Source organism: Melampsora larici-populina, assembly GCF_000204055.1.
Source record: "Melampsora larici-populina 98AG31 unplaced genomic scaffold MELLAscaffold_18, whole genome shotgun sequence".
Taxonomy (NCBI): Eukaryota; Fungi; Basidiomycota; class Pucciniomycetes; order Pucciniales; family Melampsoraceae; genus Melampsora; species Melampsora laricis-populina.
Window position 1 is genome coordinate 410666 of NW_006768782.1, and position 26170 is coordinate 436835.

At 40.0% G+C, this 26170-nt stretch overlaps 5 protein-coding genes across 5 annotated transcripts; 3 read left to right on the forward strand and 2 right to left on the reverse strand.

Moving 5' to 3' along the window:
* Positions 1-77: 77 nt before the first annotated feature.
* On the forward strand, positions 78-2770 carry MELLADRAFT_116466 (uncharacterized protein; the record flags this gene model as incomplete). Its single annotated transcript, XM_007409938.1, has 12 exons — positions 78-224; positions 309-390; positions 460-497; positions 578-589; positions 679-700; positions 773-791; positions 879-1054; positions 1136-1214; positions 1288-1432; positions 1514-1592; positions 1800-2467; positions 2598-2770. 12 exons carry the CDS (start codon positions 178-180, stop codon positions 2689-2691), a joined length of 1461 nt encoding a protein of 486 aa, XP_007410000.1.
* A 1980-nt stretch (positions 2771-4750) lies between these two features.
* On the reverse strand, positions 4751-6477 carry MELLADRAFT_77769 (uncharacterized protein; the record flags this gene model as incomplete). The annotated part of the gene is made up of 6 exons (XM_007410099.1): positions 4751-4807; positions 4907-5050; positions 5140-5225; positions 5412-5427; positions 5514-5607; positions 5688-6477. 6 exons carry the CDS (start codon positions 6278-6280, stop codon positions 4751-4753), a joined length of 990 nt encoding a protein of 329 aa, XP_007410161.1.
* Positions 6478-10851: 4374 nt separating this feature from the next.
* Positions 10852-11476, reverse strand: MELLADRAFT_86396 (uncharacterized protein; the record flags this gene model as incomplete). The annotated part of the gene is made up of 2 exons (XM_007410098.1): positions 10852-11283; positions 11354-11476. The coding sequence occupies 2 exons, from the start codon at positions 11474-11476 to the stop codon at positions 10852-10854; spliced, it is 555 nt and encodes a 184-aa protein (XP_007410160.1).
* A 3477-nt stretch (positions 11477-14953) lies between these two features.
* On the forward strand, positions 14954-15360 carry MELLADRAFT_63160 (uncharacterized protein; the record flags this gene model as incomplete). The annotated part of the gene is made up of 2 exons (XM_007409939.1): positions 14954-15304; positions 15331-15360. The coding sequence occupies 2 exons, from the start codon at positions 14954-14956 to the stop codon at positions 15358-15360; spliced, it is 381 nt and encodes a 126-aa protein (XP_007410001.1).
* A 1104-nt stretch (positions 15361-16464) lies between these two features.
* On the forward strand, positions 16465-20241 carry MELLADRAFT_106484 (uncharacterized protein; the record flags this gene model as incomplete). The annotated part of the gene is made up of 12 exons (XM_007409940.1): positions 16465-17018; positions 17097-17176; positions 17265-17668; positions 17763-18051; positions 18118-18463; positions 18969-19094; positions 19174-19275; positions 19361-19460; positions 19542-19621; positions 19688-19778; positions 19860-20014; positions 20100-20241. 12 exons carry the CDS (start codon positions 16465-16467, stop codon positions 20239-20241), a joined length of 2469 nt encoding a protein of 822 aa, XP_007410002.1.
* Positions 20242-26170: the final 5929 nt, after the last annotated feature.

Sequence of the window (26170 nt, forward strand, 5' to 3'; positions counted from 1 at the left end):
AACTCCGAAAGTCTTGTAAATCACCGGCCTTCATAAACTTGTTGGCCACCTCAATGTATGCGTCCAAACCATTTTTTGATTAACCGCAATTTGCGAAACGAAATCAAAGTCAATCTATTCGATCAACTACTTCAATCTCGCTCAATTCTATTGGTACATCGATCAGGACTCCCCTCCATGGCTACAGCTTCCCCAGCTCATATACACACTTCTGCGGCTAAGTAGTAAGCCCACCCACCAGCTACCGGAGCACGCTGAAACTGAGGAAGACTATCTTTCTGTCACTGTGGTAATTCCCTCGCTCGAAGTGAGGTTAAACCGGAGTGGTATTTTGAAAAAGGTTTACGAAAAGTGAAGCCTTACCTATTCAAGTACTCAACTTATGCCAAGGTAAATCCAATGTACTTAAGATCATAAGGCTTTCCATGTCCTGGCTTATGTTTTTAACCGGACCAACAGGAAAGATGGAGGGGGCGAAGTGTAATTGACGTGTTCAGGTGCGCGTCTAGGTTCGATTGCCCAATGATCATTCAGAATGCGTGCAAATATACTGACAAGATGTTAATTTTCTATATAGCTCTGACTTCAGGTTAGTGACTAAAGAGAACTTGATTCTACTACGAGCTTGACATCCAATTTTAACGCAGAATACGTGTATCACTCACACCCGCCTTCTAGAGACCGTAGCCCTGAATACTATGTCAGTCAAGAGAAGTCCTCACGGTTGCGAGACTTTCATTTTACTGATTCGAACCGCACACGATTTGATTAGGCTCAAGCCGTAGCTTCCGGTGTGTCAATTTTTACCCTTGAGGATATTTTCTTTGGCCAGCGCTAACTAGCCAAGACGCATTCACTATCTCTAATGGTCTTCAAAGGTGTTATCAAGATCAACGGAAAAACTATCACACAAGATCTTATCATCCGAAATGGTGATCTGATCACTAATACATTACATCGACATGAGCCACCAGTGATCGGAGATCCTGTCAGAATCCTCCATCGCGATGATGTCAAAGGTTTACTTGTGGTCGAAAAACCTGGAAGTATGCCAGTGAGTGTTCATCTCATTATGATCTCGACACAACATCAAGCTTCACAAATCTGCATTTTTGTGCTATTGAGAAATTTACAGATTCATCCAACGGGTCGATATAACTATAACACCTTGTTATCAATCCTCAAATTCGATTACGATCTTCCATTGGTTCACAGTGAGTTTCTCGCATGGATGTTCGACCATGATACTCAACCACAAAATGCTGATTGCCTGTTTGTATTGCGTAGCTAGCAATCGTTTGGATCGTCTAACTTCAGGCGTGATGATTTGCGCGTTGACAATTGAAGCATCCCGTGGCTTGTCAGCTTACTTTGGCCAAGAAGGTGCCGTGAAGAAAGAATATATTGCCAGGTGCCGAGGTAATTTCCCAGAGTAAGTGCAACCACTCCATCGAAAATAACCATGGTATCCTCGCATCCTCCTTGACTCTGTTTTCCGCGCCTTCCTGGTCAGCGAGGAGATTGTGTGTGAGGAACCCCTTTTAACCATCGACCGACAGGTGGGACTTAATGTCGTCCATCCTGAAGGAAAGGTTTGTCCGAGTCTCTCTTTTGGATCCACGGTAGATTAGTATTGAATGAGATCAATCATTCCTATTCACATCTAGCATGCTAAAACGTTCTTCAAGAAGATGTCATACGACAGACAGACAGACTCCAGTGTAGTTCATTGTACGAGCCCTCGTTTCTCCTTACTTCCAGTGATATCCGAATTGGACCCGATTCTTGGCCTCTGACAGTTACCTTTACTAGGTCGTCCTATCACTGGGCGGTCTCATCAAATCCGTGTTCATCTCCAGTTTCTAGGACACCCAATCTTAAATGATGTGATATATTGTAGTAATGTAGCTTGGGGCCCTGAAGGTGGCAAGGGTGGAATATTTAGTTCACCTACAGATCAAAGGCCAAAATCAAGCGAGAAAGAGGAAGCAATAGAATCGGTCGCGCATGAAGTTCCCATTGAAGCTAATCTTGAAGCATCAGAAGAAAATTCGCGTCCTAAACGTTCGGGATCAGCTATCAAGCTGGGTAGGGGTCAACGACAAGGAATTTCTCAAAACGACTCAGGAAAACGTGCTCGATTGAATCCAGAAGATCCGGATTCAGGCAATTGCAGTGGGATTGCCTTTAATGAAACAGCTCGAGCGGTAGTGAATGAATTGAGGAAGGCTAGAGACATCGAAGATGGATTTGGACGTGAGAAGGATACGATTTGTATTGATCGAGCTTTTAAAACACCGACAGAATTATTGAACTCACAGGTTGATAAAAAGAATGATGATGCAAAACAAGAAGATGGAATTGAAAGCAGTCAACCTGATCATCATGAGTTTTGTTCAGATTGTGGTATACCTCTCTTACCGGATCCAAAACCTGAACAACTTTTCATCTATTTACATGCATTTAGGTCAGTCTCTTGTTGCTATATCTAGTTTTTTCAAAAGTTGATTTGTATAAGCTCAAAATAATTGAACTTATCAGAGATTAAGACAAAATAATTGATTGATGTTTTATTTTGTGTGAAAAAATATCTTTAGATATCATACAGATGCTTGGGACTTTTCTAGTGGTTTACCTTGGTGGGCAGATGAAGAGAAGTGGAAGGAAAGGCAGATCGAAACAATTGAGTAATTCACATTTGTCTTTCATGTTGTATATAGATCAAAAATAATCGTGAAGATGAAACGATAAAGGAAAATTAGAGCTGAATAATATTCCCTGTGGCGAGCTTCAGATCGTGATCATCAATCATCGAAGCAAATGACACCTGAAGTTGACAAAAAGAACTGTCACGAAAACTTTTAAAGAGGATAAGGGTATGTTTAGCTAGCTTTTTTGAGTGAGCTTGCAAGCAAACCAATTTTTGGTCTCAGGTAGGGTTCTCAAAAAATGTCAAAGAAAGCAGCAAAAAATGAGATGAGAGGACGCCTGTGGGTCAAGGGATTTGTTACATATTCAAGCTTACATAGGCTTTCTCGCACATGTTGTTTTGCAAACGTCCGTTGATTGATCCTCACTTTACAGATGGCTCATGTTGTAGCTGCTGTGAAGGCAATTTATGATCATCTCATATATATTCTGCTTCATTCACAACAGGATCCAGACAAGAAGATCCCACGTGGATACAAAGGTTGATGGTGCAAGGGTTTTGATTTTGATGGTGAAACTAATCACTTGAGCCATTGGGGCCATTGATATGGGCAAAAAAAGCTTTGTCCAAATTGTCATCTGGAAAAGGTGGCTGTACTTGTATTTCTCAAGACTTAACAAAGCCACTCAATCAAAAGGGATGTAGGACACCTTTCTAAATTCTAGGTGCCCCAAATTTGGAAGTCAAAAGACTCACTCAAATCTTTTTGGTATGGCAAAACTCAACAAGCTTTGCCCTGGTGTTGCATTGATGACCCCCTGCTGCAAGTCACTTTCCTCTTGGCTAACCCAGCTGTGGTCCTTTGATCCAGATGGTGGGCTAGACAAACAGTTTGCAAGCTGTATCACGACTACCAGTTGTAGAGATGCTACCTAGAATCCAAAAAGATGAGGTATACTCAAACATAGGTTCCTTTGGACCAACAAAAGCCTTACCAGACATCACACTAGACTCTTGACCCTCTCTGAGTCTGACCCCGTAATCCAGACCATCCCATTAACTCACCCACCAATTATGAAACAAGAGTTTCACAAGTAAGATGATCACAAGCTCTTGTGGTTAGTTACTCATTCAATATAAACATCTTCATTGAAAGAATTCCAGAACCTCTTTGCACATATGCACAACTTTCAAAAGAAAGAAAAAAACAGTAGACACCATACAGACCAAAACAAATTCAAACATACTTTCAAAAGCCTTAATAACAAGAGTCTAGTAAAATTCAACTTCTTTTACTTTTCAAAAAAAAACAAATTTAACATTCGAGAGAAACATATTATTATTAATGTTAACAAACATAATCAATCAATCAATCAAAACACAAAGCTTGATTTGAATAAGATAAGAATAAACAATCATGTCAAATAAAATTTATGGTCATCATGCAAAAAGAAAAAAGAAAAAAACAAACAGACAGAATAATTTATCAAGTTTTGGTCTATGTAACACTGAATCATAAAGATTGAAATGGGAAATAAAAAAACAAAAAAACAAAAAAAAAGTCCTTAAAAGGTAAAAAGAAAAATTGAAAATCTTTTCAAGAATTTAAAAGTTCAGTTTTTCAAATCAAATTGTCTTTTTTTTCATTATTCTGAATTCAAAAGAAAAAGAAGCAGAAAAAAAATCAACAAAACGAACCAAACCAAACTGTTTTTTTTGTGGAGAAAAGAAAAAGATGATGAGAATGAGAATGATATATCAAGTGGTCATAAAAAGAGAAAGACATGATACAAAAATAGAAACTAAATGGAATCAAAGTGAAAAGAGAAACACTAGTTTGATAATAAGAAAAAGATAAGTAAAAAGTAAATCACTTCAGAGATCAAAACCTTGGCATATAAAAATAAAGACGAATTGGTTAAAAGAAAAGAAGGAAAAAGTTCAATCAAAGAAAACAACAACAAATCGAAAATGTGAAAAAAGAAATTCATGCAGTCAAGAAATCAAAAAAAATCAATTGATAAAAAAAGAAAAAGAAAAAAAAACATTAAATGAGTGTAGGATGAGTTTATAAATGAAGAAAAGAAAAAGCTGATGTCTTTAAGCTGATAGGTCTAACCATTCAGGTGAAAACTCAGGATCGATTTCATCCCAAACCTAAAAAAAAATCATACCAAGAACCAAACCAAAATCAAGTTCAAAATCAAGACTGATAAGAAACAAAAAAGGAGAAAAGAAAGTTGATTGAAAACTAACAGGTGCTAAATCGAATAATTCAATAAACTGTTGGTCCATATTTCTTGATTTAGGAAAGGCATAACGTCTATATTCATCAAAGATTGAAGTAGAAGACCAATGTTGCAATTTTCTTAAACATCCAACCAAACAACCTGTACGATGCTACGCCCCCCAAAAAAACACACACACATCATTCAAGATGATCATTAGAACCTTTTAAAAAGCTTTCAAGAGGAAAGATGAACACTTACTTTTCCTTTATTACAATGAATCAACATCGGATGATTCCTAACATCCAAAACGTGTATTAATGCTAATCGAACCTTTTCTTCTGGAACTGATGTAAAGGTAGGTTTGGTTTTGAAGAAGTTGAATTAGTTTAAGATTCTGTTTTGAATTAGTTCACTTTGTCCTCAACGTTCATATGTGATATAAAGATATATATATAGGATATCATATATATACATGTTTCAAAAATTTGCACTTCCACAGATTCTTCGCGGAACGGGCAAAATGGACCTACTGTGAACAAATGGTTCCTGAAATTTTTTAAAAAAAAGAGAAAAAAAAGTTTTTAGAAAACTCGTGTGAAATGAAATCATCAAAATGCTAAAAGAAAACTAACCTTATTGCCCGGTATACTGAATTGCATAAATTTGATACCTTCTTGATTATAAAACTTGAGACATTCAGGTGAATATTTTTCTTGAACAAGTGTTCTGAAAAGAAATTCAAAACAAGATTAGTGTGATGAAAAAAAAAAAAGGGAAGAGTTCAAGAAAAGAGAAAGATGATTTACAATACACTCTTGAGGCCCAAAGTTTTGAGGAATTCAAAATGAAGATGATTAGGAAAACTTGATCTATAGATTCCAGGAGCGACGAGACCAAAGTTAGGAGGGGGATAATAAGTGATTTCAGCTAAAGAAGAATTAAAGCATTTTGAAGAAACCAAAGCTGGACCCGGTAGGATGAATTGATGATGAAAAGTAGTAGTAGTAGTAATGGTGGTAGTAGTAGTAGGAGGAGGAGCAGGAGCAGGTTCGATTGGAAGAGTAGTGATGATAGGAGAATTAGAAGAAGAAGCAGAAGATAGAATAAGAGAAGAAGGAGTAGAAGTGGAATATTCAGAAGAAGAAGAAGAAGAGTTTGAAGTTTCGTTTGAAGAATCAGAGATTAAGATCGGATCGAAAGAAGAGATGGGAGAAGGAGAAGGAGAAGAGAGTTGATGGTTTGAAAGAGTATCGAGAGATTGATTGGAATGCATTGGTTTGAATAAAGAATGACGACTTGAATGATCACTGATAGGATGAGGTAAATAAGTTTGAAAGAATTGATCTGATTCGACTTCTGATGATGATGAATTGGAAGATGATGATGAATCGATAATCATGTCTTATAAACTTTCAATTCGATTCGATATCTATATAGCTTCAATTCGATTTCTTTTCGGTTTTCGTTTTTCGTTTTCCGTTTTAGTGGTTGAGGTTAGTTTGTGATTGAGATGAGGATGAGTGATTTCTTCGTTTTTGCTGTTCAGGTGAATTGAGTTTGAGTTTTTATAGTTAGAGTGAAGAGAGTCTGTCAGTCTGACTAACACTTGACTAGTGAAAGTAAAACTAAAATCCAGAAAACCAGGAACAAATTCAGTCAAAGTCTCTATGTACTTAGTATGTGCATACATACATAGATGGCTCATCTTAAAATTTAGTACCTAAACTTGATCAAATCAGTTCAACTTGAAACTTTCAATCTGACCTGAACTCAATACAACTGATCCTTCATCGATTTCGACCATACATAAGTACTTACAACTCATCCTCATCGTCGCTTCATACTTGGTCATTTTTTCAATTCTACCTTCTTTTAAAGCTCAAATTCCCTTCCGCAAATCAATACATACAAATCTCGATCGCCTCTTAGAAATTCAATCACCCTCACCGAATCTCACCGAAATAAAAAAACCCAACCATCGTATCATTTGACTACAATTTAGATCACCAGTTTGATCAAAATTAAAAAAAGGTACAAGCTATGATTGGGAGATCTTGTTTGCCTTTTGTGCCTTTTGGAGATCAGAAAACCTAGCTTGTGATCAAAGTGACATGGATATTTACGGTACTCAAAACAATCAGGTTCGTGCTACCTTTCTTGAAAACCTGCTTTCAAAATGTCGTTTTTGTGGGGAAAATGAACTGTAGAAAAATCCAAAAACAAAGTTCCAGCGAATTCCCAGGAATTCCCCCGCCAAAAGGTCAACTTTGAATCTATGGTTTTGACATTTTTTGAAAAAGGTGGCACGAACCTGATTGTTTTGAGTACCGTAAATGAAAAATGAATAGGCCTTGACTGTTCAGGGACGAAAAATGATCCAGTTTAGCCATCGAACAAACCTACAGGCTATATGTCAGACAATATCTCCTCTCTCTTTATCGCCTGCTGTGCCTGAAAAACTATAATTGGCTGAGTAATAAACACGTGATACTCAATAGTTTGCTAGTTTCCATGAGTTTTCAGAATCAGATGGATGTATAGTGCGTGGAGGCAAGTCCTTGTCATTCTTAAATTGAGAAAATACTCGAAGAATTTTCAAAATGACCCCACGGGGCCGACTTTCAGACCCTTCAATCAAGTCGGCTTTCCACTTTCCCATTCATCGAGATCGATCAGCTTCTGTGATTCCAATCACAACAACCCCGATTCACCGTGAGCATCAGCAGACTTGTGATTCCCGTTTCTCGCCCGCCGGCAGGACGGATTTCAAAAATCAAAGCTTCTGCGCAGTCGACACAGCATCCCTCAAAGCATCCAATTACCAAATCCAAACAGAGAACGCGAGTCATTGAGTAATTGGTTCCAACCTTTCTCTCTGGAAGTGGCTCATGCTTTTAGGTTCGGATGTGAAATACAAAGAATCAAAATGGATACATCATCACATGCTGATCCATCCATTTTAATCAGGCCAAGGCAATGATTGGTGATGATATGTGCAAAATACACAGACTCTGTCTATACTATTGCCAGGAGGAGGACGTTATGCACTTGCACAAAAAAGTAGATGAAAGTGCTAATGAACATCCATCATGCTACCGCTGAGCATCTCCGTTTTGCAAGGTCCTTCAATAGCATTCTGATTATGCAGAAGTAGATTTTGATGTTGAGTGATATTGGATGAGAAGTGAGCTGCAATGAGTTGAGATTACAAAAAGTGCATTTGGAATAGTTCCAAGCAGAATTTGAGATTGTTGACGGTACGGAGTTGTGATGCTTAATTTCTCTATTTGTAATTCCAAATGAGTAACATCTGGCCGTCCCACAGGCGGGAATTGGGTTGCACAAAGGGGCCAATGTTCACAATTCACCACTATGGTGAGCATCAGCAGAGTTGTGGTTCCCAATTCCCGCCCGCCGCCAGGACGGATCACAATTTGTAAATTTCCTGCGCAGTCAACGCAGCATGCCTCATCCGGTCACAAGCATCCATTTACCAATTCCCAAAAAGAACGCAAGATATTCAGTCATTGGTAATGCCCTTGTTGACTGAGGTTGTGCGGAATCAAGGCTCTCTCCAAGGTGGGCATGACACAGGTGAGGGTCGTAAGGAACCTTTGGCCCTTTTCAGACAACCCACCAACAGTGTTGCAAAGATGGTGAGCTGTGCTCAGGTTATCAATTCTCATATTTCAGGATAGGTAGCAGACACCATTTGGCGAGGTCCTTCTAAAGCATTATTTTGGAATACAACAGGGCAGGTCAAGTATGGCACTTTTTTGCTCATTTATGGGCCAAAACAAGTGAAAAAGTGGCCTACTTACCTGCCCTAATTGTTCACAATCATATGATATGATGTTGATGAGCTGTGATGACAAGATTCAAACAATAGGAAGAGTTGAATGGGAAGCTTAGTTAATTTTAGGGTGGGATATTGGTCTTGAATTGTGGAAATGTCAATATCCTTTGGTACACTGTTAAACGTTGTGGTGATCTATTTATGATATTAAGCAAAAAAATTAATCATCTTCACTTTACCAAGTTACAGTCGTTCCACATTCTGTTGTCAATCTGAAATTTAATAAAATAATAAATTGGCCAATACAGGCCAATTTATGCTTATAAGTAGCCTTCAATTGAGATTGGGATATCTCGACTGAAGCTGTTGACCGTTTCATCCACCTCCATAACCCTTGATCCCACCACACTCCATAACCCTCGATATCACCACAACACTTCCTATTCGACACATCAGATTCCAATTCCTTCCACTCAAAATGCCGTTCATCAAGTACAGCGCTGAAGTCAAAGTTATTGCCGTCAACAAATTGCTTCGAGGTCAATCAATCGACGAAATCAACGACAAACTTACCACCGACATCTGTCCACGTTCTTTCTCACGATGGAAGTTACTCTACGAACGTACCCACGCTGTAGTCAGAGACCCGGATACCTATGAGAAACGAGGTCGTCACACCATCTATTTGGCCGAAGATTGTGCATTCATGGTCGAGCTCATCGATGACGATCCAACTCTATTCCTTGACGAGATCCAGTTGGCGATGTACAATCATACCGATACCCCTGCATCTTTACAGACCATCGCCAACGACTTGAAAGAACGGCTCTGTCTTACGGTTCACAAAGCTTCCAAGGTCGATCCCAATCAATCACCCAAGCTTCGAACTGATTATTCAATTCGGCTTGCCAATATCCCACACAAATGTCTTGTGTTCATGGGTAAGCTTGATTCCTTTTTTCTGTCTTTGATAACTGACTCAATAACTGACCTGTAGCATGACTATTGCATCAATTAGACGAGACCGGGCTCCAAACACTAGATGTGATGCGCTCAAAGGTTCGATCCAAGCAAGGCAAACGTCCACCAAAATTGAAACAAAAGCGACTTGGACCTCACTACAGCATGCTTGCAGCTGTATGTGAGATGGGATTGTTGGCAGCCCACTCACAAGTTGGTTCCTATCTTCGAGTCGACTTTGAGGCGTTCTTGAAGCACCTCCTGGTAAGTTGTTCATCTCTTTAAGCTTCTGGTTGATAATCATTCAAACTGATGATGTATCAATTCCAGCTTCCAGTGATGAATCCGTATCCAGCTCGTAATTCGGTCTTGGTGTTGGACAACGCCACCATTCATCGCGGTGGAGCGATCGAAGAGATGTGCGAAGAGATGGGGATTCTCATACGCTATCTACCACCCCTTTCGCCGGATTTCAACCCCATCGAGCGGCTCTTCAATGTATTTAAAGACAGGCTTAGGAGGAACCGGATGTTGGATAATGCTGTTGATAAGCTGGGTTGTATGCTAGTGGTGATGAGCGAGGTTTGTACCAGCTCATTGATAATGAGTCTTTACAAGACTTGTGGATATTTCAATACCGGGTAATCATCTTAATCTTTAAAGGACTTATTGTATGATTACAGTTTCACTTTTAAATCATCACTACAAGTCCAGCAGCCTGTTTCAAAAAAAACTTCTTTATTTGTGTTTAAGAAATCAAAAAGGGCTCTCATACCCATTCTGCGTTTTTTTCCTACTGCCCCAAGTTTCTATGAGAGAATTGATGATTCAAGAGTTTCTTTTCATGGATCAAGTTTTAATTTTTTGAATAAAATCTGAGCAATCAAAGAAACCACACATCTCAGAAGTCAAAAGATGTAGAAATCTCCTGATGAACCTGAATGTTATTTTCAAGTCTTATCAATGGATTTATCAAATCAAAAAATAAGACGGGAGAGCACTAGAAAATTTTACTTCTCATTTGAATTGTCTCTCACTTGGGGCAGAGTCTCATCTTATGGATCAATACATCACAAAATCATGTTTTTAATTTCAGCAGTACATATAACCAGTCATACAGTTGTTTGGGGGGGTTAATAATGAATACAACAATAATCTGTTGAGCTACAAGGATAAGTAATGTTTACAAGACTGATTACCAATTGCATAATCTTTCATTGATCTTTTATTTGGTCAAGATAGGCCATTTGCATTGCCTTGCGCTCCTTGAGGTCGGTACGATATGATGGTGCACTATCATGTAGACGGACAGCGGTGCCAAAAGCAAATCCCAACCTCTCAAGGGCAGTAACATCCATTGAGGGAGACAGGAATGCTTTGAAGTTGATAATGTCGCATTTGACTAGAAGAGCTCGGGTTGCTTGATCATTGGGCGCAATCTTAGCCCATTTGAGATAATCTTCAAACTCAGGCAAAGGAAGAGGTGCTGGCGACTCAGGTCGATTGTCAGGAATCTGTGAGGTTGATTGAACGGTATCGGCAGTGTATTCCGATCGTCGACCGGGTTTAGGGTGGATTGGAATCCATCGAAATTCAGTTCGTCCAGTGGGTGGTAGAAGCTCAGTAGCACCGTGCTTATGCATCACCTAAAAAATAGAAATGATTGATGAGAAAACTCTGATGAGGAAAATGAGAAGGATGAAAAGGAAGACTCACCGCGTCTTGAGCCCAAGTGTCCATCATCGCATGGCTCAAATACACTGCTTCCTTAGTATTTGCTGGATTAATGCATCCCATGCATTCTCTACCTCCAATCGAGATGCACCCAAATCGTCTCATGAGCCCCACTCTGGCTTTTTGCCAGTCAGGTCGAACATTGATTCCCTGTAACAAAGAAGGAATCAATAAACATATTGATTGAAAACAAAGCAAAAAAGAGCACTTACTAGCATTTCTAACTCGCTGACTCGGGCTGGAGTCAATGAGTTTGGATGGTTCTTGACAGTCGATCGATCAAACTCGTCCTCCTGTTCAATCCATCAAAGATAACATGAGCAATCAAACAATAAAAAGGAAAGAATAGAAAAGAAATGGAAAGAAAAAGAACTGACTTTTGATTTCAAACGTCTGACCGTCTTTGGGTTGTCCATGTTAAGACGAAAACCCACCTCACTATCTTTATTTTTGATCATCGTCTCCTTAAACTTATCCAGGATCTCCTCCGTTGCAATAGTCTTCATATCTGTTTTAAGAAAGTCTCCACGTCCAGCGACGTAACTTTTGAATTGAAGGTGGCCTTCTTCAAAAGATTCCTTGAGGATAGATCCACAAACCGTCTTGTGAGCATCACAAGCATCGAAGATTGAATCCCGTACATCGATGAGGTGAGCACCGTGCACCTGTATCGTGGCATTGAAGGGCTCTGCGGTGGTATAGTCACTGTACTTCTGGGTGGCTCCAGATTGCATCTCGGCCTTGGTCTTTGGAATCGCGCTGAAGACATGAAACCAGATCTTGACGTGACTCGGTTTGGCCTCAAACTCCACACCAGGTGCAGGTTGAACCGAGTAGGCGGGTGCTGGGAGTGGTGGTGATCGAGTCAAATCGATTTCAACATGTGGTTCTGAATGAAAATATGATCAGTTACAATTCCTCCAATTGCGGTAGGCATAGATCAGATTTTACTTACTCGGAGAAGCTCGGTTGTCGTTTGTTGGAGTGGTGAACATTGGGTCTTGGTGACCATGTTCGACTTGTATAGCCTCTTGAGCCGGTTGTGGGGCTAAAAACAGTTGAGTGGATTGGGAAAAGAGAAACAGGAGAATAAGAAAACAATAAACCAAAAATAAGGAAGAAGGGAAAGAAAGGACAGGGAGAAGACAAGTTGTAAGGAAAGAACTCACCGTTGTTGGTTTCGAGGTGGAGTCGACAACGGAATTCTCGGTGGCCTACTGGAGCAAATGGGTCGATATGAAAGACCTCGGTGTTAAGATATTGACGTTCGCCAGTGGCACAAGTTTCCCAATGATGCCCGTCTCTAAAATACCAAATCAAAGGCAATCAGCAATTGAAATGATTTGAAGAAAGAAATTTGAAAAGAAACTCACTTGTTGAAATGGCAAGGGGTTCCACCTCTTCCAAGATCAGGACTGAGGCCTTCTGGCCCAGCCACTCGGTCTCGTCGGGCTTGACTAAAGAAAAAACAATCAGTCGGAATGAACAAAAGAAATGACCAAAAGGAATGGTCAACAGAGAAACGATCGAAAGAAATGGTCAACAAGAAATGATCAAAAGAAATGATTGAAAAGAAACTTACAAATCTTTCTTTGCTTGTGCTGCGTTGTCCGCACGTTGTTTTTTAGTGGTCCTCGTGGGCATTGTGGTATCGGTGGTGGTAATGGTATAGGTGTTGTGGATATGGGTGAAGTGGTGGGATCGAGGGTTACGGAATACTGGAAATGGTCAACAGCTTCAGTCGAGATATCCCAATCTCGATTGAAGGCTATGCTTATAAATTGGCCTGTATTGGCCAATTTATTATTTTATTAAATTTCAGATTGACAACAGAATTTGGAACGACTGTATTAGAAAACTTCAGTGTAGCAGGAAATTTGAAATTCAGGATTTCAGATCAATTGAAGCTCTTAGAGGCTTATGTATACTTATTGGCTCAATATTATGTCATCTCATTTCAAAATTATTCTTAAGATCAACATAGTTTACTTACAAAGTTATTATAAAAAGACAGAAAAAGAAAAGATAAGAAAAATTCGAAAATATAGGTGTAAAAGTTGGAAATGGTTTTTTAGGGTATTAATGTTAGGTTTATGGGTTTAGTAAGGTTAGAATATGAAAGAACAACAGTTTATTATACAGTAACAATTTTAATCTTCAAGGTTGATAAGGAAAAACAGAAGTTATTAGGAGAAAGGTACTTTTTCAAAGTTGGTAAACAAGGGTTATGCGTGTAGTTTACATATGTAATGGTGGTAGGAGTGGAAATTAGGGTTGCCAAGAGGACTTTCCGGGATTTTTAAGGTTATAGAAGATAATGTCATATTACATGAGCAAGAAAAAGAGAGTAGTAGCTGTGGAAAGTGAAGAAAATGGGTGAATTTTGTCAAAAATGAAGGTTTTCAGCTTATTACATATGTCAAATGACGTCAGATTAAGTTGATAAATAGCTCATTCAACGCAGAAGAGTGGATTACATAATGTACAATCTTTAAATTATTAGTAACGGAGGTGTATGAAAAAAGTTATAAGGCAAATAAGAAATTGGTGTGAATCTCGAATTTACAGTCACAAGTCAACATGTAACACCAAAAACCTTAACTTCACAGCTCAATATCTTACTCATCACTCATCAGAAGTAGGTCATATGGGTGTCAGAAATGATCAGTATCACGAGGGATACAAGATGCACTATAGTAGATCAAAATTGGAGCACATCTGAAAAAATTCGTAATCTCAAAATTTGGTTTTCAGCTAGTTTACAAGGAAAAAATCACCTGTATTCATCTTAAGAAGTGCTGTACATTACATCATTGCGTCATTGATCACTTTTAGCTGTGAAGATTACATCATACATTGGTAACAAGATCATTACATTGCGTCATTACATGGTTTTTAGGATTCTTTAGGCGGATTTGACTGGTTTTTGAGGCTGTTGACTGTTGTAGAGGTTGTTACATGTGGATATATATACTCTTTGATAATTTTGGGATTGTTGTTCCCTTTTCTGCATCTTATACCTTTGTTGTAGTGTTATAAATCATCATTTATTTACTATATTTGTACTAAGATCACTTAAATCCGCCCCTTCAAAGCAAGGAGAAATTTATTTACGTGTGTTAAAGACTAAAAGTCAATTGGGAATAATACTTAACAACAGTATTGCTAGTAATAAACATAGTGTGTGGACTCTTTTGCACTTAAAACTGGGAATAATACTACACAACAGTATTGCTTTATTTCTCTGGTGCCTTTATCTTGTTCTCTGTTATCACAAAGTGGTCAGCAAGTGCCCTTGTGCTGGTTTCTTTGAAGAAGGCAGTCTTTAGGCAACTTCTACTATATTACACGTAGTAGATTATCCCTTCTTAGGTGTTGTAAAGCTCTTGTTGAGCTTTAAATACTACAACATATTGGAACGTACAAGAAACTGTGGATGGCTGCGGCTTCTTCTTGTGGAAGGATGCATTGGTACATGTGTCCGACCCGCGGGCGGGAATCGGCTTGCACACTAGGGCAAATTTTCACCTGCTATGGTCTGCTCTAAATGCAAACTAGTTCAACATTGATGTCAAAGTCAAAATGCAAGATACTAAACACACAGACTTTGATGAAAGCATGTATATTAGTGAATGTAATAGTGAACATGATACCGATGATGAAGACGAGATGGAACTTGAAGATTATGAGCTTATGGACAATGAGAATGAATATTTGAATAAGTTTAATCATCAAAACAAACTTCAATCTGAATGTGATTCCGAAGAAAATAGTGGATCAGAATCTGGCTTTGAGGAGGCTGCTATTGACCAATTAGATCACATTACTTCTCAGGCTCTCAATCAAGCACCTTTGCCCATTGTCAAGACTGATAAACAAATTAAATCAATAAATGAACAGTGGTTCAAATTAAATGAATCAATTGAGAAAGCTGTATCATTCTATGACCGCAACACCAGCTCTGTTCCCATCGCAATGCACCAATTTGATTCTTTGGCTGAGCTCTGCAAGTTCAATCATCGTCAAAAAATACTCAACCTTGCCAACAAATGTTGCTCTAGCATGAAGGCTTCAATGGATGTTGCAGCAACATCTTTACTTCAAAGGCAAGCACCTCTAACTGGCTCTGAGACGGGGAAGGCTCATGCTGCTTGCATTCAAAAGCAAGCCTGTTATATTGTGATACATAATCAATTGTCTATATCACAGTGAGGCCTTTCAACACCACACCCTTCAATTTTAGATGACCATAAAGTACTAAAGATAGTAACAGATTGGATATCAACTCAAAAAGTTGGTAAAGTGAGTCTTATCTTTCTCTTTGTACCTTCATTGACTAAAGCATCAACAAAATCTAATTTGCTTTTATGTGTTAGGTTCACCTGTGCGCACTGGATCGCACCTAATGTATTGGATGATACTGTATACTGCATCATCGCATGTACTCCGAAAACGTCCCTATAGAATTAGCTAGTTGCATAGCTGCTCCTAGGGTCATCCTCACTACACAATGAAAATGGCCAAGTCCCCACTTTTCCAAGGGGACCCCCTTGGTGAACTCACGTACATACAAATACCATTACCACCTAAGCATGAGAACTTACCATCTCATTCAACATATCACCACCATAGCAAAGACCTCACCACCGCATTGAAAAACTCACCACCCCGAACTTCAAATTACCACTGCATTACATATCTTACCACTACAGTACAAACATCACCACCACATGAAAAAACTTACCACCCGGAAAACTAAATCACCACTACACTACAAACATCACCACTACAATATAAAACTTACCACCACGAAAAATATCACCCCCAAGCAAGTACAAAAAGTCACCATCACAAAAAACAACCTATGTACAATACAAACATCACCACCGCAAACCAAAACTTACCACTAAAAAAATTTCACCACCAAATACCAAAAGTCACCATCTCGAAAAACAACTCACCACCACACCCGAAACCAAAACCCACGACTCGTCATCAATCACTACCAATAAGAACACCCCACCTCCAGACGCCCTTATCCTCATCAAGCTTCCCTCACCGTATCATACACAACGCCCACTACCTCCTAACGGATGCGTCCTGGACTTCGAAGACGTCGGGCGGCGTCGTCACCTCCTCCTCCTAGTCCTGACCGCGAACCTGGAAACGAAAGCGATTCTGGCAGCGAATGGAACTTGCCACCCCCTCTCACTCCCCCTGCCACTGTCACTACCTCGACTAGAACCGCAAGACCTATCACTCCCCCTATCACTACAACCGCGCGTCAACAAAGAGCTACACAAAGTCAGCCTCAAGCTTCTCACACTCAAGGACAGCCAAAAAGAACCTCCCGGAAACGAGCACGACCCAATGAAACTGCAATTGAACCCCCCATCCTTCCCGATCCAGACAAAGAAGATGACGATCTCGACATCAACATGGTGCCCACCATCACCAACTACCGGGACCTCGGACGGAAATGGGGAACGGAGCACGCGCAAAAAGCACTTGCATCTCTAACTCTCCCCAAGAACCTCTCACCTACTGGCCTGTATGAGGCACAAGCCTTACAATCAGACTACGAGTTGGATAAGACCATGCTCTGCCTGGTCCTCAAATGTAGCCGCCGAGTATTGGACGAAGCTCTGTAAGTCATATCCCCCTTATCCCAACTGGATCGATTCCAAATTGACTAATTCCTCATCTTTTACATTCACCTTATTAGACTTGAAGGACCTTTGGCTCGCGAGCCAAACATGTACACTAACTACCAGACCTATAGTGTCGTGGCAACAACAACCACAAGTAAGACAAATCAACTTCAATCTCTCTTCAACGTTACATAAAATATAAGTTTACTAACTTAACATTCCAACCAATTACGGTTTTTTAGTGCCACCTAAAGGAACATCAGTTGGCTTCAAGGAGCGTAATGCCATCGTCGGATCCACGTGGTCCACCTATAACGAAGAGGAACATGAAGTCTTCACCCCTCGTCTATTCGAGCGATTATGTGTAGCTACTAGCGAGGCGTATGCATTAACTAAAACCCCATTAGGAATTACTCCCAATCTTCCGCTGGAACAGACCCCCTCTACTAAAACCCCTGCTTCAACCTTAGAACCGCTAAGCCAAGACGAAGTCGATAAATATGTTCCAGTATTTGAGCGCCTAGTCAATTTAACCAAAGTCTCACATGACTTGTACCAGGCCCGCTTGTGGAGGCACAGTGGGAAATCTAAGAATCGATCGATGGAGAACTTAATGACACTCAAAATCAGCAAGATTGTTCGACAGGTAACCTAGCTATTAATTACATACTAAAGCGTATCTTCAAAGTTAATTTACTAACACATCAAATGATTTCACAACCATTCTCTCCTGCCTTTAGCTCCACGTATTAAAAAATCAGTTCAATTTACAATTTCACCTTCTCGTCGCAAGTTGGAACCCAGGAACGTCGGCCCCACGAGCCCTTTTTCAGAATGAGTTCACCTCTTGTGATCGCTGGGCCCGCAACCAACAAAAGAATCACCTACTCGAGTGCTTCACTTTCGAATCAACGAAGGCACCACTGCATCTGCGCCCTAAACGAAATGAAATTAAGCCTATGTGTGAAGGTGCAGCACGACAAGCCCAAAGACGGACCGAGCTCGCGAACGCCCTTAATGGATTGATAGGTAAGCACAAATCCATGTTATCACACATAAAACATCATAAAATTGCTAATCAAAATACGTGAAAAGCCCCGTACCTTCGTGGGGGTTATATGGGCAGGGGAGACGCACATCCTAAAGTTCCCAACTTGAAGGCCGCCTTTGAAGCAAAGACCTTTCGCGGTGATATCAAGCTGAATTTTATTTGCACACCGCAGAGCCGTATCACAGACCTGATGCTTTCAAAGGGGCCTGGCCATCTTTCCAATGACGAAGTGGACATTTGGATTGAAGATATTAAAATGAAAAATTATATTATCAATCGTGTCGTTCAGGCCGGCAAACCTGACCCGGACGGCATCGTTGAAACAATTGATACCACTGCTGGTGACCCTCACTCTAACACCGATTTACCTCAGGAGACCATGGGACTAATGTCAGACTGATTACTTTAATGTTTCCAAAGAAATGGGATTTCAACTTCCACTCTCAGCTCTCTCATTTCAATTTATTTTCAAAGCAGGCTACATTCTCATGATGACACGAGCCTATGAAGTTTTCCAAATCCCTGGTACAAAAGATTCGAATGCGCCCTTTGTTGATTTGACTGTACAGTTTGTAAATATTCTGTTAGTTTGTGAATGGTATTAATAAATAATATTTCCACCGTCAAGATATCAATTGTGTAGAGCCTTTGCCAGCCACTGGGGGTTCTACAAGATATTCAGGAGCGTACTGTAGGGTCGTCATTTAAGTGTGTTAAAATTTCGACAAAACCAATCAATTAAATTTAGGGGCAATGTTATGTGATTTAAGGTGACCAATGATATTACATGTAGATAATTCATATGTTGGACGTAACTAACTGGTTTTTATCCTGGGTCTTAATATTTGTGTAATTTAATGACCATTAGTGTAAGTATGGCCTTGTATGTATGTAGGTCAATTCACTTCACACGACTTTTTACGTGCTTACGTGGCACAATCCACACTAGGGCCAAGTTCCACACCCCATCATCCACAGCCGTTCATCGTACAACTCCACCTTTCACGTCGAACCCTCTCCGGTCAGTCACCTTTCCCTTCATCTTGGTTCCGCTTACTTTTTCTAACACATTTTCGTCCATTTTTGTCGCGTTCGTTCAGCTCCTCGGCAACTGGCTTATCAAGTTATCAATTTCGTATCAACAGCTTTGAACCCAGCCGATTGAGTCCGGAGGTGACTACCCTTGAATCACCTTCAGCTCAGTAAGTTATCATTTCTTTACTATTCGTTCATTTGTTTATTGGAGCAATCATCTTTGGCTAGCTTGGGATGATTATGATACTACAGGTCTGGGGTGAGCGGTAGTAGTTGCAACTGGGTGGAGAGACGGCTTCTGCATAACCAGACATCCATCCAGATTGCAACTTCTTCCACTCGCCCCGGATATGTATGTTTCCCATGTCATCCCAGGTGCTGAGATGACCTTGCGAAACTAAGTACTAAGCCATGATTTGCGGCGGTTTCAAAGCCAGGCACGATGTCGACTGACCTAGATCCTGGATGGGAGAAACGCAAGAGGGACAAATTCCCTATTGGATCAAATGAGAGGTGAGGTTATAATGCTCACAAAACGTTCTATCGATGTAAACTAACCAAGGTGAAACTTAATTATAGTGTTTCCACTGCTTTGCCTGGCGTAACATATCTTTCGGATCTTCTAAAGCCCATTGATGTAAAACGTCAAACAGGTTTCAGCGATCAGGATGTAAGCTACAACCCGTGATTTATGGCTTGGATTAACTTTACTTACATCCTCCATACTATTACCTCCTCCTACTACTTATAGCTCCCCCAGCCTTTCCGCACTGGAAAATCATATGCTCATGTACCACATGAGCTCCTGGCCCCGGATGGTTACCCAAGTACTGGCAATTGGCTACACCCAGCTTGCAAATTCGCTGTGCTAGGGCCTGATCCGACTTCGGGTAAAGGTCGACTAGTGTTAGTAAACTTTCTATCTGTTATCATTAATACCACGCTTAACTTCCTTTGACTGACTCACCCATTTGATATGTAAATTTTCCAGGCAAAGGGCTTTGGATCAGTATCGCGAGCAGGGGTTTGAAAATGTACCCGAGCCTCTACCGCGTGTGGTGAAGGTGAAGGCAAGTGGTAAAGAAAATACGTATGTCAATATCGTACTTATTGCGGAATCACATAAATGTTAGACTAATGAAGTGTCCTATTATAGTCGCCTGCCTTCTGTTAAGGCTGCTCGGTTTTTGGCAGCGAAGCAGGCTGATCAGTCTGCTAACTCAGCAAAACGAACTTTTGATCGCAAGTTAACTCGATTTGACGACCCTATCCTCCCTTTCGAAAATCTTGAACGGACCATGGAGATAGTAAACAATCTCTATACTATTGTCACCCATGGTAATGGACAATTTGTTGATCGCCAATCTAAGAAGCTTATTTGCACATTTTTGTATGACGACCTGGAATCTATAACTTCTGAGGAACGAGAGAAACATGAAAAGGATGTTACCACAATCATGATGGCAACTAAGCTATTTAGACGGTTACCCCTCCCTCGTTGTCCAACTGTGATTAATCCGACCGACCAGCATCCCGATGGCCGCCCAAGTTCACCTGGACCTATATTGCAAGAAGATACGACGAACATATCCCAAAGTCTTGTTGATCATGCACTTCACCGGGTCTCAACTCCTGACCAATTGTCATGCCCTCTTACGTTAATGGACTCTTCCCCCCTATCTGCACTCCCGCCTTCTGATACCGAGTACATTGACATGGATATGGATGTAGATGGCGTTATGGAACAAAGTCTCACTTTGGAATCACATACTATTGATCAAGCTCTCGATTCTTCCCCACTGTCCTCTCTTAATTCAACACCCCTATCTTCGCCCCTATCTTCACTCCCACCTTCTGACGTGGACAATGCCGAATCGGATGATATGGACTATAATGAATTGGCCCTATCTGAGGAACCTTCCACAAAAATGACACCTCTTGCAACTGTTAAGCCGAAGAAACCATTGACTACGAATGCTGCCCTGATTTCGGGTAAAATGTTCTGTTTCGGACAAACCGTAGGCTATTCAAGTGATATCCTTATTTCTCCTTATATGCCTATGAAAGGCGCTTCAAAGCGGCTATACAAGTGTTTCCTCTGTAATCTTCCTGGATTTGGTTCTCGTGTTGGTGCTCGATTTTGAAGTTTCTGTGATCAAGGATTCCTTATCGCACGTAACGAGCTAAACAAACTCAAAGCTCCGTCAATGGCTTCGACTTCAAGATTTCAACCTTCCGGTCCGCTTGACTTTGCGGCTAATTTTGCCTTTACGTTTGAAGGTTTCTACAATAAGCCGCATACCGACAATGATAAGGGCAAGGTATACTGTCTTTGGTACCCATTTGATAGTGAGAGTGGTAAGATAGTAACTGAATGTGAAGGCTATTACCTTGTTGGGGGCTGGTTTATATTTCCTGAGTACAGAGTGGCCTTCAACTTAGGCACAAAATACGCGGTACAAATCGCTTGGAATGGTAAGACTACTTTCCATCATACTCTACCCTCAAAGGAAAAGGACGACATAAACGAATTGGGCCAGAAAGTTCATTACACCCGCCTGGGGTGTTCATCTCAGATCACTCACAGGATGGCCCGTGCCTGTGCAAAGGCTGGTACTGATGAGCAATTTAACTATAAGTCCAATTGTGAACGTCACATTAGGGATGCCGAGGATATAGTCAATCTGAAAGATAGAAAGTGGAAGAAGTAGAACTTTTACATATCGGTGAGTAAAATCTCTCTTAGTTAGTACGTGGTTAAACCTAACTTCTGTGATTCCAATTACTTTATCAGTAAGGTCGTAACAAACAATTTGTTTATTTTACTCGGAATCATGTAAATGGGTGATATGTATTCTGGCTTATTTGTTGGTCAGCCAACATATTTTAGGGTTCCTTGATTGCGTGTTTTTGTTCGAGTCCTTACATCCTTCTATCCAAAAGTTGGTGTAATGATCAACTGCTTGCCTAAAACCTTGATTAGTTTAGTTTAGTTTTGTGTTTAGTTTTGATGAGTTCAGTCGTCTCTTTGGTCGAGTTTAGTCGCTTCTATGACATTACACTGGTATATGACATCACTGGTATAACACACTTTGGAGCCCATTTTTTATCATCAAGATGCTCTTCCAGGTCAAACACTTTAAAGATTTTTCGTCCACTCGGATACATGAAATAAACAATATGTTTTCTTACTGAAGTGAGGGTCTTCAAAAGGCTAGTGTGTTTTCTTTTGTTGTGTATGGGTTGAATTTACAATTTATACACCCTATACTCAACAGTAGGTGTAGAGTACTTGTGCTTTGGAAATGCAAAGCAATCAACTAAGATTGCTTGGCGTTTCCTTGTAATTAATTGTGAGAATTTGGTTTTCAAGGACATTGATTTTGGTGCGGTTCTGAATTTTGAAGGGTTATAACCCGTATGTTTGATGTGCTGTGAAAGATAACTCATGCTGTGAAATGAATACTGCATTCCAAAACAAGATTATAACTGCCAGGCATAACCAAGGCGGTATCAATGATATCTACCACCAATCTCACAATCCACTGGCCATTCAAGTGAGTGGCACTATGTTATCTTGTTTCATACAAGAGCTTTATATTTCTAACCATCTTTCATATATTACTCACATACCTATCCTTTTGTTGATTATTGCTGACCCTTCACAGCATACCTGAGTTAAATGAAATTAAACTGTGTATGTTCTCAATATCTTTTTACACCTCAGTCCAATGGCAATGCAATGTATGGCCATTCAACCTTCACCCCTTGCGCAACTGAGATATATATATTTTGCATGTCTAACAAGTGTAAAAGATGACTTTGTTGGAGTTTATTATGAACTCCAACAATTATACCTTCACCTCTTGCGCAACTGTATCATGTATATTTTGCATGTCTAACAAGTGTAACTGATGACTTTCTGTTACACTTGTTTATACTCAATGAACTTGTACCCCCATAAAAAGATGACTTTGTTGGAGTTTATTATGAACTCCAAAAATTATACCTTCACCTCTTGCGCAACTGTATCATGTATATTTTGCATGTCTAACAAGTGTAACTGATGAATTTCTGTTACACTTGTTTATACTCAATGAACTCGTACCCCCATAAGAGGATGTAATATACTGATACCTCTCTACGCCTCAGGGCAGGGCATAGAATGATTGGAATGTTCCATTGTATTGCCTGACTCCATTGTATTCCCAAACCATAATTGGTGCCATAATATGATTTTAGACCTGAGGCCAGGCAAGGACTTTGGTTTGGTCCAATGATCCAATGTCCTTACAAAGCACCATTAATCATGGACTTTGGATTGATCCAATGAACCAATGACTCACACTTGGGCAACCACCATTAATCCTTGCCCAAGTGTGTGTATCATATATACATATGATGCACTTGGCCAACGGATGACAGATACATTTCATAGACGTATAGTTTATAACACTTACATCATCAAAGGTTGTCATTCATTGATACATCTCTACACACAACATGACTAAGGCATGTAGAAATAGTTCCATTGTAAATATCTTCATACCTCTCTTCGCCTCAGGGCATAGAAAGATTGGAATGTTCCATTGTATTTATTACATACTCCGCTTGATATATCATATGATGCACTTGCGCAAAATACGACGGATACCGCGCATAGAGAGATGCACAATAGTTTAGAACAATGAATGACACCATCAAAGGTTGTCATTCATTGATACATCTCTACACACTACATGACTAAGGCATTAATAAATAGTGACATTGTAAATATCTTGATACCTCTCTACGCCTCAGGGCATAGAAAGCTTGGAATGTTCCATTGTATTACATACTCCGTTTGATATATCATCTGATGCACTCGCGCAAAGAATGACGGATACCGCGCATAGAGATATGCGCAAAGGACCACAGATATCTTCCATGGAAGGATGGTTTAGATCACTTACACCATCAAAGTATGTCATTCATTAGTACCTTTCTACCCTAAGAGGCTAAGGCATTAATAAATAGTTCCATTGTTTTCCAACAAGGGAACAATTCCCCCTTGCACAAAGGCAAGGGGGAATATCTGTTGCATGATCAACAAGTGTACAACTTGCCTTTTACATTGAACACATACCCCCTTAGATGACCCCATATAAGTTTGTAATTGATTAATACCTTTCTACACCTCATGACTACGGTATTAAAGCATTGTTCCCTTATACTCCACAATGCTTGGCTTTTACTTTGAACGCCTACCCCCGTAAAAGGTTGTAAACTCTTAATACCCTCCTCAGCCTCAGGCCAATGATCTTTTGGAGTGTTACTTTGCAGTGGCCAAATGTCATTACCCCTTGGCCAACTCTATCTTAAATGTCTTGCCTCTTCTAACCATTTTACTTTGAACACATACCCCCGTAAAAGGTTGTAAACTCTTAATACCCTCCTCAGCCTCAGGCCAATGGTCATTACCCCTTGGCCAACTCTATCCTTAAATGTGTTGCATCTTCTAACCAGTGTAACATATAACTTATCTGTTGGAATCACCCATCCGGTGATTCTCTTGCGCAATTGTTATATATTATTTAAACCAAAGAACCAAGCCATTTGTTTTACTTTCATATATGTTTGTGGTTTGATTAGAGTTGCTCATGTTATTGGTTGGACACAAACTGTCTCCCATAAAATGTCGTAACTTATAGAATTCCCCCAACCACATTGCTTGTTGTGCAACTCTATCATAGACAATTTGGTTGTACACAAGGAAATGATATCACTTTGATATCACTTCCATAGTGATATCAAGTTGATGAACTTCTAAGGGGGTTGTATCATGATTACTTTGTACACCTCTGTCCAATATCTCCACTTAGTGAGCTTCTAAGGGCCTGGTTATTGATTACTTTGTACACCTCAGTCCAATGACACTCTATAAACAAATAATAATTTTGGTGGACAGGGTTTCCCCACCCTATCAAAACTCAACCCCTTCATAAATTTTTACACCTCTGACCAATGCCAGATGCCATTGTTCCATTGAATCCCCTACATTTCATTCCGCTGGGACCACTCTTTCTTATTTATTTGGGAAGCATAATGTCACCAGTAACATAGCTTAAGAGAAACAAACTGATTTCAATATATATAATAACCTTGTTCCTTGTTTTGTTCATGCCTTTTTTAAAGATTTCAAAAAATATAAACTTATTCCTTTATTTTCCCATGCCATTCTTACAGATTTAAATATATATACACTTCTTCCTTTCTTTGTTCATGCCTTTTGGAACATGTAATACCACCAATATTTATGATAACTCGGTTCGGCTACGCACTACCATTACCAGGTGCAGAGGCCATATATATGTGGTATCAATTTTATGGACGTATTTTACAATTTTGATCATTGGGTGAAAACTACATGTACTGTAGCTTTCAACTTGTGACATGTTGAAAGCTACAGGACATTTAGTTTTCCCCCCATGATCAAAATTGTACACTAGTCAAGCACAAGGCGCAGGTTAGAGCATCTCCACCCACGGCGTGAATAAACACCGTCTATACAATGACAGTTCAACAGGTCTTGACCTGTACAAACATTTTACGCGGTGTTTGACAAAACCGCAGCCGTGTAAGTGAAAACGACCAATTACCAATTGAGCCACGCGAGAGATATTCCTGTGTCATATTCATCCGGCTATGACATCAGGGTGATAGGTGATCTTCACCCTGATGGGTGATATGATCGGATTGTGATGAAGAAATGCAATTTGATCAAAACCGCTTTGATTAGATTTTTGGTCCATTATCATCATAAGATGGCTGAGCCACCTGATCAACACCCTTTATCGTTGAACAACCTCTTGACTATGTGTGGACAAACCAACGATCGATTACGTGTAATCATGAATGCAGCTCAAGTTACTACGGACGTTGCTCGTCACCTCATCACATCGGGTGGTAATCAAAAGCGCCGAGGCGGTGGCTCCAAGAAGGGCAAACGCCCGAACATATTAAGAAATCGGGAGGAAGCTCACATAGAACTTTACAATGATTACTTCTCTGATAACCCTCGTA